The 14,016-nt window shown below is 36.2% G+C and overlaps 1 protein-coding gene across 1 annotated transcript; it reads right to left on the bottom strand.

Annotated features, from left to right (window-relative positions):
- Window positions 1–141: 141 nt before the first annotated feature.
- Window positions 142–6,300, bottom strand: LOC147486079 (ribonuclease MRP protein subunit POP4-like). Its single transcript, XM_086571735.1, has 9 exons — window positions 6,244–6,300; window positions 5,236–5,508; window positions 3,686–3,739; window positions 3,496–3,572; window positions 2,473–2,723; window positions 1,637–1,705; window positions 1,451–1,512; window positions 869–970; window positions 142–607 (listed from the first exon to the last, which is right to left on the bottom strand). Exons 2-9 carry the CDS (start codon window positions 5,492–5,494, stop codon window positions 510–512), a joined length of 972 nt encoding a protein of 323 aa, XP_086427861.1. The 5' UTR covers window positions 5,495–5,508; window positions 6,244–6,300; the 3' UTR covers window positions 142–509.
- Window positions 6,301–14,016: the final 7,716 nt, after the last annotated feature.

Raw genomic sequence — 14,016 nt, 5'->3', positions numbered from 1 at the left:
GGAATATATCATAAATATCAAGAAAATCGAGATTCACTGACTCTGCATTTTAGAAGACAAATTACAAATGTGTTTATGAAGTAGAAGGGAAGTTTAATGAGTATATTAAACCTAGACAATTCATTGTGTGAAACATTTAAATTGGGGAAACAAAACAATGTTTCAATTTATTTTATTTTTCTCATAACTCAAGTAGCACAATACAAATCTCCATGGTGGCACAAATAGTATGTGAGTCCTATGAGCCACAAAGTACAGCTACAAAAACTTCCTCGAGTTGGGATTGATAATTTCTTGTCTTCCAGATTTCCTGTCGAGTCCCACTTGACGCCAATATACACCGGAGCTTGGCATTCCCAGACAGGGCTTCAACGACTATGTCCCTCAGTCAGTAACCAACAATAAAAAGGAACAAGGGCAATGCAAAGCTTGAGATCATACATGGCGGTCTTTGACATCTGCTTGAAATGTCCTGGATCCATTACAATAGACGTTCGTCTTTACCAACATCATTTATCATATTTTCTGGAAACAAGTTCGTCTCCATGCAATGTAATCTTCCAGCAATCAGCTTGAAATAAGAAAACAGAACCCCTTTTGGGCACAACTGCAAAAGATGTACAGAAACACCTAGTCAGCAAGAGCTCCCACTCTCCACAAATTCCATTTAAGTATAAAAACATACAAATAAACAACCACAAAGGGGAAAAGGAAGTTTTTGAAAAGGTGAAAGTAAAGCAATATGCATATACATGCAAAAGAAACTCATGTCAACTGAAGCAAGAAATGAATCACTACAGATGAAGGCAAGTTTCTTTTTGCAGTGGATATCATTGGTTTATTCTGACAAACTCGAAATGCAAAGCACCTTGAAATTTATTATCACATGTTATTATCCCAAAAGTCTCTGCTGTTTCTCGAACCATTATGCCACTAACTCCCAAGTATGAAGTTACTTTACACTCGGCAACTGCAAGAAACAGTAATCAAATCAATATTTGCACAATGGATATATTGAGGTATAAAATGTGGGCATTCTTCTAGTAATCATGCAGACAAACATAACAGACACTAAGAGGACTAACTGAACGGAGCTCAGCTAAAGGTCCAAGCATAATGAAGAGAGGGGGTCTTAATAATAACAACCTAAGCAATGAAACTTTGTTCCAGGTGAAATCTCAGTTAGTTTTATTCAAATTTTGAGTCTGTTTCCCAATAGTTAGGATAAAGGTAAGGATAGATGTGAGGATAATGATTCTTATTAGACCAAGAGTTCATTTCTTTGAATTGGGACATCTAAACCAAGAGTTCGGCCACCAATCAGGAGACCTCTATCAATCACAGTGACATCTAGACACGTGTATACTACAAAACAATGACCAAAACTATGCAAGCAAAACCTGTCCACATAATATACTAGGCCGGGAAAAGGATATGTTTCTCATACAACCTCTAAAAATAGCTCCATATAAGTCTGCGTGGAGAAGACATCGAGCTATATTTTGAGTGTTCCTGCAACAATGGAAGCAACATTTACAGAATATTAATATACACGAAGAACATAAAATTGTCATTGAGCAACATGACATATGAAACAAATTGTCACAAATATCTCTGGTTTCCATCTAAATCTCACCCTGGATTTTTGATGAGTTTTAGCACATATTCTTTCCACATTTCATGCATCGGCTCGAATATTTCAAACCTGCAACAAATAACCAGTGTTAGGCATCAATCAGAATCACCAATATTCATTATTATGTATAGAAAACCTTGTACGAAGAAGACCCTAAACCCTTAAGCTTTGATATATAATTGACTGCAATAACAATAACAATAACAATGCAATATATATCTATAACTAATTTTTATTCAATCCCAAAAACTAACTTGGCCAGCCTTGGAAGGCTTACAATTTAGAAACTAATGGAAACGGAAGCTAAAAGCAATACCTAAACTCGTAATTAGAAACAACCTAGAAAAGAAACTAGACTAATTAATGATTATGAACCCTAACTCACATCAGTATATAAAAGGGGTTTGTAGGTCTAACACAGGCAGGCACATGTTTAGCAACACTAATGATGGCACACATCCAGCATCAAAGAATAATCACTTTACTTCTCCAGCTATAGTCTACTGGTTCCTGTTTGAATCCACTGACTAAACAATCCAGATTAAACACAGCTGTGTAGAAAAACCTTAAATCATGTACGCATTTATTGTCTAGCTCATTAAAGCAGAAGGTATCTTTTATGTTCTACCGGTCATTCAGTCCACTTATTAAATCTAGTAACTAAATGATATCTATTTTAGTACATTCCCAACTTCAAACACTTTTATCTATAGAACAAGCCTGATGAGGTTCATAAACTCATATGCCACCAACAAGTACAAGTAGACCATACTTATATCTATTTGAACTTCCAAGATAAGGCAATACATGAGTGTCCTGAGAGCTACAAAACTTACTTGCGTGACTCCGGAGGAAAATCAAATGAACCACATTTCCTATGCTGTTTCATGGACATGTGCCTTCTACAACGCTTTAAATGACCCTGTTTCGCCTTGAAACGTGCAACCGATGCACCCCGTCCTTGTACAAAACCATCGAGTAGAAACCGATTATCAATATTTATGACTTTAGACCCATGCATGTAATTTTGTGCCACATCGCCCTTTTGGAATAGCTCGTGCAGAGTGTTGTCAACCTTTTCTGAAAGCTACAAAACAGTCATTCTCAATCTTAGCATAAACCAACTCAACTTTCACCCCTACAAACAAAGTCAGCATTATGTTATAAAGAAGAAAGGAAACAATCACCTTAACCCCCTTTACTTGTTAAAGTAATTTCAAGGAACATCTTGTTATATTTGTCCCTTTGGTTTGTCGGATGATGAATTAGTGAGTCATACCCTCGCAAACAATTACCTTAACCCCCTTTGTTACTTAAGGTAATTTCAAGGAACATCTTGTTATTTGTGTCCCCTTTGTTTGTCAGATGGTGAATCAGTAAGTCGTAACCTTATCAGTTGTCCCTTACTAGGCGGATTTGGAACTTCTTCAATTATTGGTCAAATCTCCATTGAGGGTTTCCTAGTTCGGTGAAGATCTTATTAGCTTCTTGCTTCTTAGTTCTCGAACGTCCATTCTCATAAGGGACGCAGCATTTGGAGAATTTGGCTGGAAAGGAATAGGAGGCTTTGGAAGGAGTGGAAGCGACTATGGAGATGGATAAGTTGTTAATTAAGGGATTACTCTTCTTTTTGGCAAAGGTTGATAAGGAGATGTTGGACATACCCTTTGAGCACTTTGTGTGCCGATGGGAGTCTCACATGTTTTTATCAAAATCTTTGTAACCTTTGTTTTTTTGTCCTTATTATTATTTTTTTCTCTCTTAGGAGATTTCTTGTATAGCGGGATACCTCATCCTACCCTCTATGTAACTACATTTTTCTAGAAAAATATATCCATATGAACCGATAAAAAAATTACCTTAACCCCTACTTTCAACAAATTCTCGTGTACTGACTGAGGGATCCGATAATATGTAAGATTATTTGCTTCCATATCTGTCAAAATATAAATACCACAAATCTACTATTACATTAAAATAAATTACTACACAATGAGTAATTGTCAAGGAAAACTTTATGAACAAAAATTGAATTCAGGGAACAGTCACCTGACTTTCCAGAAGGACCAGCCCCTGGTGTATAACCAACGAAAGCAAAACGCCCTGAGGTTCAGTCAAGACAGAAGGGCTAATTAGGATTTAGGGTGGCAGAGTGAAGAAAATGCTTATTTTCAAGATTTGTATTAACAATCATATTTGTTTAAACAAACATACAATCTTGATATGCCATTCACAGTATGGTACCAAGAGAATTGTCAATTCTACTAGATAAAATATAATTTATTTAAGTGAATGCTAAGGTAATCATGTATTTATCACACACACATACACAAAAACACAAGTTAGGGTATCTATGCAGTTCCATAAGGTTAAGAGATGTATTAATCTACTAGAAGTATCAATAAAATTTAGTGGAAAAGAACAACTGCTTCATACCAATTTTTTTACTTTGATAAGTCTCCTTAATACCAATAATACTAACTACGCTAAACTTTTCTCATTCCCTTTTCACTTTTCCAATCCTACTTTTTGTTGACTGACGTCTCTCTTTTACAAAAGAAAAATCACAATAAAGAAGAAATACTATTGTACAAAAGAATCCCCTAACAACTATTCCAATCATGAGTGTCTCTGTCTAAATATTCTGCAAAGATTTCCATGTCTGCAGGCACTCACAAGTAAGGCGTGCTTGGTTAAAGTTGCAAGTTTAAAAAGTTTTTGGAAGGGATTAGTTGTGTCTTGGTAAGTCTTCCAAAACCTGTCCACAATCAAGATGATATTCATCCAACTCTGCTGCCCCTACCGAACTATAAAAGCATGAGAGATTTTAACCTCTATTAACTACGGAATGAAATATATAGACAAAGATATGACTACTCTATAAACCCCTTGAGACCAATTTCAAACAAAATCAACAGAAGGAATTTGCTCCCCAATCTCCGCTTTTGAAGAAGCAGACCTGAGTAGGTCTGACAAAGAATATGGCACTCCATATTCATTAAACACTCTTTATGTATCTTTAACACCTCAGTACACTCTACTCTCCATGCCTCAATGGCTCTATCCCACAGTCAAGCACCACCTTATCAAATATACAGTCTCTCTATATCCCCCAAAATATGTCGTCTTCAACACCCAATTGCACTCTAAAAAAGATAATAAAGCATGTTGCATGCTCACCCCAATGTAAGGCACTTCTTGGTGAAAAGTCCAAAGTAAGTTCGGGGAAAATGTTTCAAGGGCTTAGGTTACGTCAAGCTCTGTCGTTACATAACCACATTCACTATCAATAATTACACAAATTCAATCAAATTTTCTACAGCCACACCCTATCGCATGACATGACAACCTACTAACCTACTTAAGGTCCAATATTAAAAACACAGCAATCAAAATTCACACTCCAATCCTTTAATTTACACCAAACTCATAACCACCCTACATTGTATCTCACACTACATTCAACATTCCCTAATATGCCTCTCTATAAGCACTATCATCAAACCATAACAAAGTATCCCTAACAACTCTCACCATACATATTTTTCCCCTAGTGGATAAAGTATCACTATTTCACTCTCAATATATAAAAAACATACCTTTCCTGAAAGATGGTGTTTTGGGTGTATCTTTTTGAGGAGAAATATTTGAAGGACCAGTTTCAGCCCCTGCATCCGCCACAGTAGTAAGTGAAGTAGAAGGAGTATGAGTATGAACCTGTTGTTTTTCTTCTTGGGGTGGTTGTTGGATATGTGTCTTCTTCTTCTTTTGATGTTGTTGTTGTTGGACTTCAGTTTTAACAAGTGCGAATCTTTTTTCTAATGCTTCTAAAGTTCGTTTCTTTTGATCACTCGCCATGTTTGTTTCGACAACTGAGGATGCATTAAGCTCATAAATTAAAAGAACAATACTACGTGTACTCTAATATTAAATCGAAAAGGTCAAAATTTTCAACAAAAACCAAAAACCAAATTAAATTACCTCGCTAGCTTGAGAAACTGGGAAAGTAATAGTGAGTGGTATCAAAAGCTTTTAGTGTTAGCTTTGGAAGTGCACAATAAATGTGAATTGTTACAGGATGGAATCAACCAAAATACATGTTGTGTCAAAACTTTTATTCAAAGTGCTTCATCTTGTTACAATAGTCCTGCTGGAAATCCCTTATCTTGTATGACCAAAAACCGAAATATTTGTGCAAGTTCGAAATCAATGTTCTAAAAAACGCTAGGCGGTAGCAGTACAGTGAGGGACCGCCTAGCGCCTAGGCCTTCTAAACGGTGCTAGGCGGTTTTATTTATCTATTTATTTATTTTTAAAATATATATATAATATAAGTTTTGAATTTTTAGTTCTTTACTTAGTGTGTTTTGTAGCAAATTCCAGGGTAGAAGCTGTGAAGATGATAGTCGTCAGAAGTTAAGGCGTTTAGAGGAGTAATGTAGACATGTAGACATGTAGTAATAATGTAGTTAAGGCGTTCAAATGTATTATTGATAACAAAGAGTTTTAGTAGAGGATTAATTTCTTAAGAACTCAATCAAACAATCAAACATAGAGTGATACAGAGTTTGAAAAAAAAAAAAAAGATGAAGAAGAAGTTTACTTACCAATGGGAATCTTCTGCGCGAGTTTTTTTTTTTTTTTTGGTGGGAGTTTTTCTGGTGCGAGTTCGATAGTTTGATGCCCTATTGGGCTTAATTGGGCTAATATTTGGGCTTAATAATTGAATTGGGCCGAACTAAAGTTTAGACTAAAAAACGGTCCAGCCCCGCCTAGACCGAATATCCACCGATTTATACCGATTAATCGGTCGACCGTTTTATACACCGCCTAGCGCCTAGCCCGCAATTTCGTGTGAACTTCTGTACCGTGGACAAATGCAATTATGACTTTTGAGAATGCTTTTTGCAATCTCTTGCTAGTTAATATGATCAAATTTAGCCATCAGAAAATTGTAGTCGGTAAGGAGATATGATCAAGTTCGCAATTTAAACATCTAGACAAGTGAAAATTTTATACATGCACTTTTGTATATGGAGTAGTTCTAAGGAGATAACACTTGGAGAGAAGCACCAAGCCATCCCTCTTATAGATTTTTTTTTTGTGTCCCAGAGATAAACAAGACATTTGATGGGGACGCACGTTAATTCTAGTGGGACTTTCCTCAAAGACAATATAGTAATTTTTTCTGCAAGTGTCCTCAAAGACAATGTTATACGTTACTTAAAAAGAAAAAAAAAAGGTCAAGCAGGGAATGTTACTCAAGACTCTTTCTCCCAACATACACACATAGGGGACTGAATGTGCCAACACTACTATAAATCTAAAGTAAACAACTACATAATCGACCCATGCAAGTAAATGATTCTCACAGTCACACATACAGAATCATACGAAAAACTATTCCATATCAAAAACCCAAACAAAATGTCAGAGTAGAAACCAAAAATATCAAACAGAACACAAATGGAATATATTGGACTCCATTTCTAAGTTGCAACAAAATCATAATTGCACAAAGCAAATATGGAAAAGCCAACGCACCTACATTCCACAACAACAAATTATGGCACTTAACCATTTGGGCAAGGAGGAAGCTAAGACTGAAAAATGAGGAGGTACATGATATGACAAAACGTTTAATGAATTTTGGTACCAACTTTTGAACCACCTCAAAAAGAAAACAGAGGTTTTAAAAAGGAAAAGACGAAGTAGTAAAATTTCAGGTCAAAAGGATTAGTGCATAAATCCCAGAGTCTGTTGTGTATTCAATCAGAAGAACTAATTTAATAGGGAAAGGGAAAAACATTACACCTTAAAAACCATACCCCAACCTAACCTTCCCTCCCCCTCCCCACTTCAAAAAAAAAGGACTGAAAACACTTACCGAGTTTTACGTGTCACAAACACGTACCAAGAAAGCACACCCAAAAACCAAGAAACAAAAGCCTCATGGGCCCATATATGTATGCTATCCACCTCTACAAATCTAAAAAGAACGTGATAGCAAACACAGTTTCTCTACGCATGGTGTTTTCACAGTTCAGCTCTTATGGTGGTTAAAGGTTGCAATAAAATTAAAAATTCACAGCAAACAACAAACAGGAAAACTTATTTATAACATTGATCCTAGGCACATTCTAAGCATATGTCAAACCTACTATCATTACAATGATCAATGAAGTTTATCAGTAGAATTGGTTATCTGCACATTTAAAATCATGTAAAGGTGGAGAATTAGCAGCTAAAAATACAAATCAGTTTTAAGAGATAGTCATCATTGGACTTTATGAGTAGAATTGGTTAGCTCAAATTTCAAATAAGTGATGGATCAAGAGTTTAAGTTTGCAAAACATGGTTATGTTGTTAACCTTTAACAATGAATGACCCAATTAAAAAACAAAGAAGAAGAAAATTTGTAATAAACTGACCTTATATATAATATAATTGATCAAGTGATGTTAAGCTAAGCACTAGTTTGAGATCGACCAAGCTAATTAAGCAGACCGCCACAAAGAAGTTATGGAAATCTCTCTCTGCTGTTTGTATATAATAAAGGTGATGAAATGAAAGAAGCAAATTACTGCTCTAAGAATCTCCAACCTTGTCATTACAACATATTAGTTGTTAAAGAGTGACGATACCATACCTGAATCAATCATAGGAAAAGCAGAACAAGTAAACAATAAACAAAATATCTTTTTTAGGATCTTCTTACCTTTAGAAATCGAGTGAGAGATGGCTATTCAAGTGAGAGATCGAGAGATAATAATAAAAAAAAAAATAGTTTTATTTGGAGAAAATAACCGGGCCGTCACTAAAAAAACCGTTGACCCATGATCCACTAGGGCACCCGGTCTTCACCCCCACTCAAACCCACACCGACCCGAAAACAGACCCGCCCCGCCACCATTTTTACGTGGTCGGTCTATGGGGGTAGGTTATATATTCAAACCCGACCCGTCAAGCCACCTAACCCACACCGTGTCAAAAGCCGTTGACCCAACCCCGTTGACCTGCACAATTTCAAGACATTTTTGTATTTTGTTTATACTTTCTTTTAACTTTTGTAGGAATTTAGGAGATATTAACACAAATGTAACGCCCGTATTTAAAATAAGTATTTATTTATTTATTAATTAATTTAATTATTTATTTAAAATTCGCTAGATTGGATTTGGGATATGTGGGCCTGATTTCTGGGCCCGAGTCTGTGTTAGGCTTAGGTTTCAAACCCGAGTATATATTCATATTTTTCCAGAGAATAGGATTTTTGAGATAAAAATATAATAAAAATGGAGGCAGAGATAGAAACTCGATTGCTAGAGTGTTGGAGTGTGACAATTCGGACGATAAAGATTCGTGAAGCTTTGGATTAATGTGAGTATATTAGTTTTCTATTTCATGTCCAACTTTACTGTTAAAGGTTTCTGCTCATGTTTTCAGTTCATTATTCTGCTATTATTAATCGTCATGTCGTTGTTAAAATTGGTTAAACTGTCTTTTGAAACTCTGTTGGACTGCTCGAACTCCGGAGGCCGTTAATGGCGTCGCGAGCCCGAGATAATGGAATCACCCTGTCTTTTGGTGGTTTGAACTCTTTGTTTTATGTTGGCTTTGTATCGAGTTGTTGATGTCGGGGCTGTTGAAGCTCTGTCAAAGCTTGAAACAAGCTGTTAATGGCGCACGACCCAGATCCCATTTAAAGGGAGGGTTAGCAGTGTAGGAAATCGAGTTTGGGTGTGGTTGAAAGCTTCAAGGACGTGACAATGCCGGCGCGAGCCCAAGAATCGTCCTGTCTATTTTTGTTTGAACTTTTGCTGTGGGTGGTTTGAACTTGTAGTGTTGTGGTATGATTGAAGAGTGTTAGGTTGTTATTGTAAAGGGTTGGGTATGTGAATGGAGGTTTGGTTGGGTTTTGTCGAAGCTTCGAGAAGCTATTAATGGGGGCGCGAGTGTGGTACTGCGATACTGTGGTGGTGGTGGTAGATTAATTGAACTGTTATATTTGTGTTAGGTGTTGGTTAATTTATGGTTGGTGGTCGTGGGTGTGTGTGGGTATTGATGGAGAGTGTTGTTGAAGCTTGAGGTGAGTGTTAATGGCGGTCAAGATCTAGATTTGGGAGTGATCTCGACAGTGGATGAAAGGGAGTGGTGTGTGTATTAAAGTTGGTTGGTTTTTGACAAGGGTCAAAACCGCTGGGTTGAAAAAGGGGGAGGAGGAGAGTTGGTGGCCGGAAAATTTGGGCTGGTGGTGGAGAAGAAGCTGGAGAAGACGACCTGTTGGGTTTGGGCTTGGGCTTTGGGCCAAAGCCTTGAGTATTGTTTTGTTTGGGCCGGACCAGTTTAGTTTAGTCTATGGGCCAGTTTCTTTTGTTTAGTTTGGGCCCGGTTTAGGTTAAGTTGTTTGGGCCAAAAAACTAATTAGTTTTCTTGGGCCGGTTTCTAAGTTTTGTTGTGGGCTTAAGTAATTTTTGTGGACTTGTGGGCCGGAACTAAGTTGTGATTCTTTGGGCCCATTTCATTTTAAGTTATGTTGGGCCAGTTAATTTCTTTTTGGTTTGGGGCCAGTTTCTATTTTTATTCTGGGCCGACCCATTTGACTTAAAATGGGTCAAAGTGAGTCTTTAAGGGTTTAGACTTTTGGGCCTTGGTTTCGGGCCCCGATTTTGGGCTTTATTTTGGTTAGTTGGATTAGGACCATGGGTTGAAGTGTTTTACCTACGAGTTTGCGTTAGGACCTGTTTGGATGAATGCCGAACTGGTGACTGTTGGGTTTGGACCTTTGACTGTTGACTGTTTATTGGGTTATATTGTTATATTTATTGTATAGACAAGTCCAATGATAGAATATTGCGAAAGCCTGTATAAATTGGTTTGTCATTATCTAATTAAGATTTGACGTGAGTAGTGTGTAAAGCATATAATATATTGGCACGTAACAAGAGGGGAATTCTTATATACGTTTTTATAAGAATTAAATTATATACAGACTTAGATTCATGGACTTTAGTTTTGGGCTTTTTGATGGTTGATCAGTTTGACCTGACTTGTGATTTGAACTTGAATAATTATGCGTGCCTTTGATGGGGAATTTGAGTTCACATAAATATATTGAACGAATACGTTACATGATTGATTACTATTATGAGTTGATACTTAAATGAATTGTAGTATTTATGAAGGCTTGAGATATTCCATATGGTATAGTGCAATATATAATTAGCACGTGAAATAATAAGTTTCGAGATTTGATATATAGATATTTGGATATCGTGCAATGAATAGTATTGACACGTGATAATGTGGATTATATTATAACGAGAAACGTTGAGTTTCAGTACAATTAAGTATACTGGCGCAGTAATTTATTAAAGTGTCTTCTTATTCTGAGATATAAATGTATGACACTTTAATAAATTACGTAACGAAAATCCTATAACTTAACTACCACAACTCATGTGATTTGGCCCTTGTGATGGGCGTATGTGATATGATTGGCCCTTCGGGCGTTTCAGTGAATCTGAATGGCCCTTCTAGCGTAAGTAATGTGATTGGTCCTTATGGCGTAGCCGAATGGTGGCTTGATTATTTCGTTCACAAAATTAGAACGAGATGCGCGATATTTTATGCCGAATAGTGGCAGTAATTACATAATGACTTTCGTGTGAGGGTTACCTGGTGTGCAGCATCCCGCTTAGGGTAGTTACGCACGGAGTGGTTCATTATGTGAGGGGAGGCGTGTGGATGTACATGTTCGGCGTTGGAAAGCGATTGTGGTAGCCAGGGAAACTAGGTAAGACATAGATACGACGTGATTTTAGGGACACGCAAAGAAATCATTAATTAATATAATTATGGTAATATGTTGGTAAATGATATATCTTTAGATAGATGATTGTATATGGTTTTGTAGAAGGGTGGGACAAACTAATTACTTGTGTAGAGACGACCCACTCTGTAATTGAGCATGAAATGTGGTAAGTATAGAATATGTTTGGCTGGTTATTAGTTTAGTTAGAACCTAAGGCGCCTCGTGGAGAAACTAAATGCCTTTTATTATGCGTATGGTTTGTTGTGTGGTTAGTGGGAAGTTAAAGGCCTCGATTGGAGGAACTACCGCCTTTACTTATTATAGTTAAGAATGTCAGATTAGTTGTTGGAAGTTAAAGGCTCGGTGGAAGAACTAACTGCCTTATGGATTGTGTATGTATATGTATAAATATATGTTGTATTTTAGAGCTACTCACACCACCATTTTTATAATGCTGACCCGATTTGCATGTTTGCTTATCGGGTGTGTTCATTAAATGAACATAGTTGATAAGTCTTGACAAGTTTAGTGTTTAAGAAGGTTGGTTGCTGCTTGTGGTTTGCGTTAGCGTCGCATTTCAAGATAGATTTTGTTTTCCCTTGAGGTGATATAGATTTTTAGTTGAGACAATGTTATTTGTATTTTCATTTGTAATTTTAAATAAAGAGTTATTGAAAAGAGATTTGTAACCTAATATTATTTGTTAATTTTTGTAATGAAGATGACTTTTGTTTAATTGAAAAATTTTATTGGTTTTTAATTATCCGCATATTTAAACTGTTTATGGATTTTTAATTATCCACATATTATCCGCATATTCACACCTCGAAAATTGAAGAGTCGGGAACAAATATTGTTTTTCCGAATTCTGTCGAAATTGAGGTGTGACAACAAACTTATGAGTTCAACATCAATTTCAAATATTTAAGTTTGAACATTGGGCAAATATCAAAAGTTCAAATTCAACTTTTGAATTTTGGAGAAGATGAATTATTTATCATTGTATTAATTTCGAATTCTTTTAGTTTATATTTTATTGTTTTGTACTATAGATCCTCGCTCCCATCTTCAATTTATCATGCTATGGAAAATAATCAATTTACAAATGGTAAATCACGATAAAGAAGTTTCAAATTTGCTGATATGATTTTGGGTTCAAGTTCAAGTTCAATTTTTTTTTTTTTGTTTATTTTTATTGATTGATTCCATTTTTTTTTTATGTATGTTGTGAATCGGAAATATATTACTTGCAGAATTTGAAAGTGTTTTTTTTTTGTGAAATTGGATTAAAATGATAATTTCCACCCGACCTGGATGACCCGCCCAATAAGCTGACCCAACAGGCCGGGTCAACCCGCCCCACCCCATCGGGAACCACTAGATTTGTATCCCCTAGACCCGCCCCGACCCATCACTATCTATCTGACCCCCGGTTAACCCACCCCGCGCCGTATTACACCCCTCGTCTAGAGTGGGCAAGGTGTAGCGGTGCGTAGGCTTGAGAGACATTGATTACTAAATTTTTTGGTGCAATACACCCTCTCTCCTCCTGATGAGTGTTCTAGATTTACTCACACTCTCTCTCTCATGGCCACACTAGCTTTACTAAAAACGAGTTTTCCGGACCAATAAATATTTTTTGGATGAAAAACAATTTTTAAAAAAAATAGAGACCAAACACTTTTTTTTTTCTTTCAAAAAACGTTTATTTTTTACTAACACTTTTTACAATAAATAAATAGGATCCAAACACCCCTCTTTATTTAATGATATTTATTGACAATTTTGATTTCCATGGTTGCGTCCCTATATATTGAAGTGAAAAACTAAATTATATGTGCAATTTCTTTTATCAAAAAAGGAAGAACATGAATAGTAAAAAAGTTGTTAATTGCCACAAATCTTGTACAAAATGGTTATCGAATTTCAAGCACCAGAACATTTTATTTGCCTCAACGGAGCTGTTATTTGCATCCTTACTGGTTTTTCCACCACTTGATGTAAAACTGAAATAGTTCATAGTTGATACTTAGAAGAGGATAAAGCCTACTGGCTTAAAAAGTTAAAATGCAAGAGAGAGCCGATGTACAAATGAATAGATGATATATACTCATATCCCCGGCAGGGTTAGGTTTTATTTTAAGGATTTGTTATTAATTCAGGATTAAAAGTAGAAAGCAAAAACTCCTAGGCGCCATCCTAGATATGACGTTAAATCTGACACCCCTAATTTATTCAAAATTCTCCTAATCAAAATAAACATCAAGACACTAAAATAACAAAGTATTAATTCCCCAATTACCACTCCACAAATATGAACCCATGTGTCTTGTGTCTTCCTTGTTCCTTGGTTTCATGTGCTAGCACTTTGAACTCTTGAAGTACCACTCTCCCTAATTAATTTCCGCCACCCCACCAGCAACTTTGTGAAGTATAGCCGCAAGCTAACTTTTCTCATATTGATAGGTGCCTTCATCCAATAGTTTCTAGTATAACATGGTATTCACTATGAATATTAGAAACAAGGCAACTACCATCACACTTCTGTGTCACTCTCCATATCAGT

Source organism: Coptis chinensis, chromosome 7 (assembly GCF_015680905.1).
Source record: "Coptis chinensis isolate HL-2020 chromosome 7, ASM1568090v1, whole genome shotgun sequence".
NCBI classification, from domain to species: domain Eukaryota; kingdom Viridiplantae; phylum Streptophyta; class Magnoliopsida; order Ranunculales; family Ranunculaceae; genus Coptis; species Coptis chinensis.
This window is presented reverse-complemented; position numbering and strand designations above follow the sequence as displayed.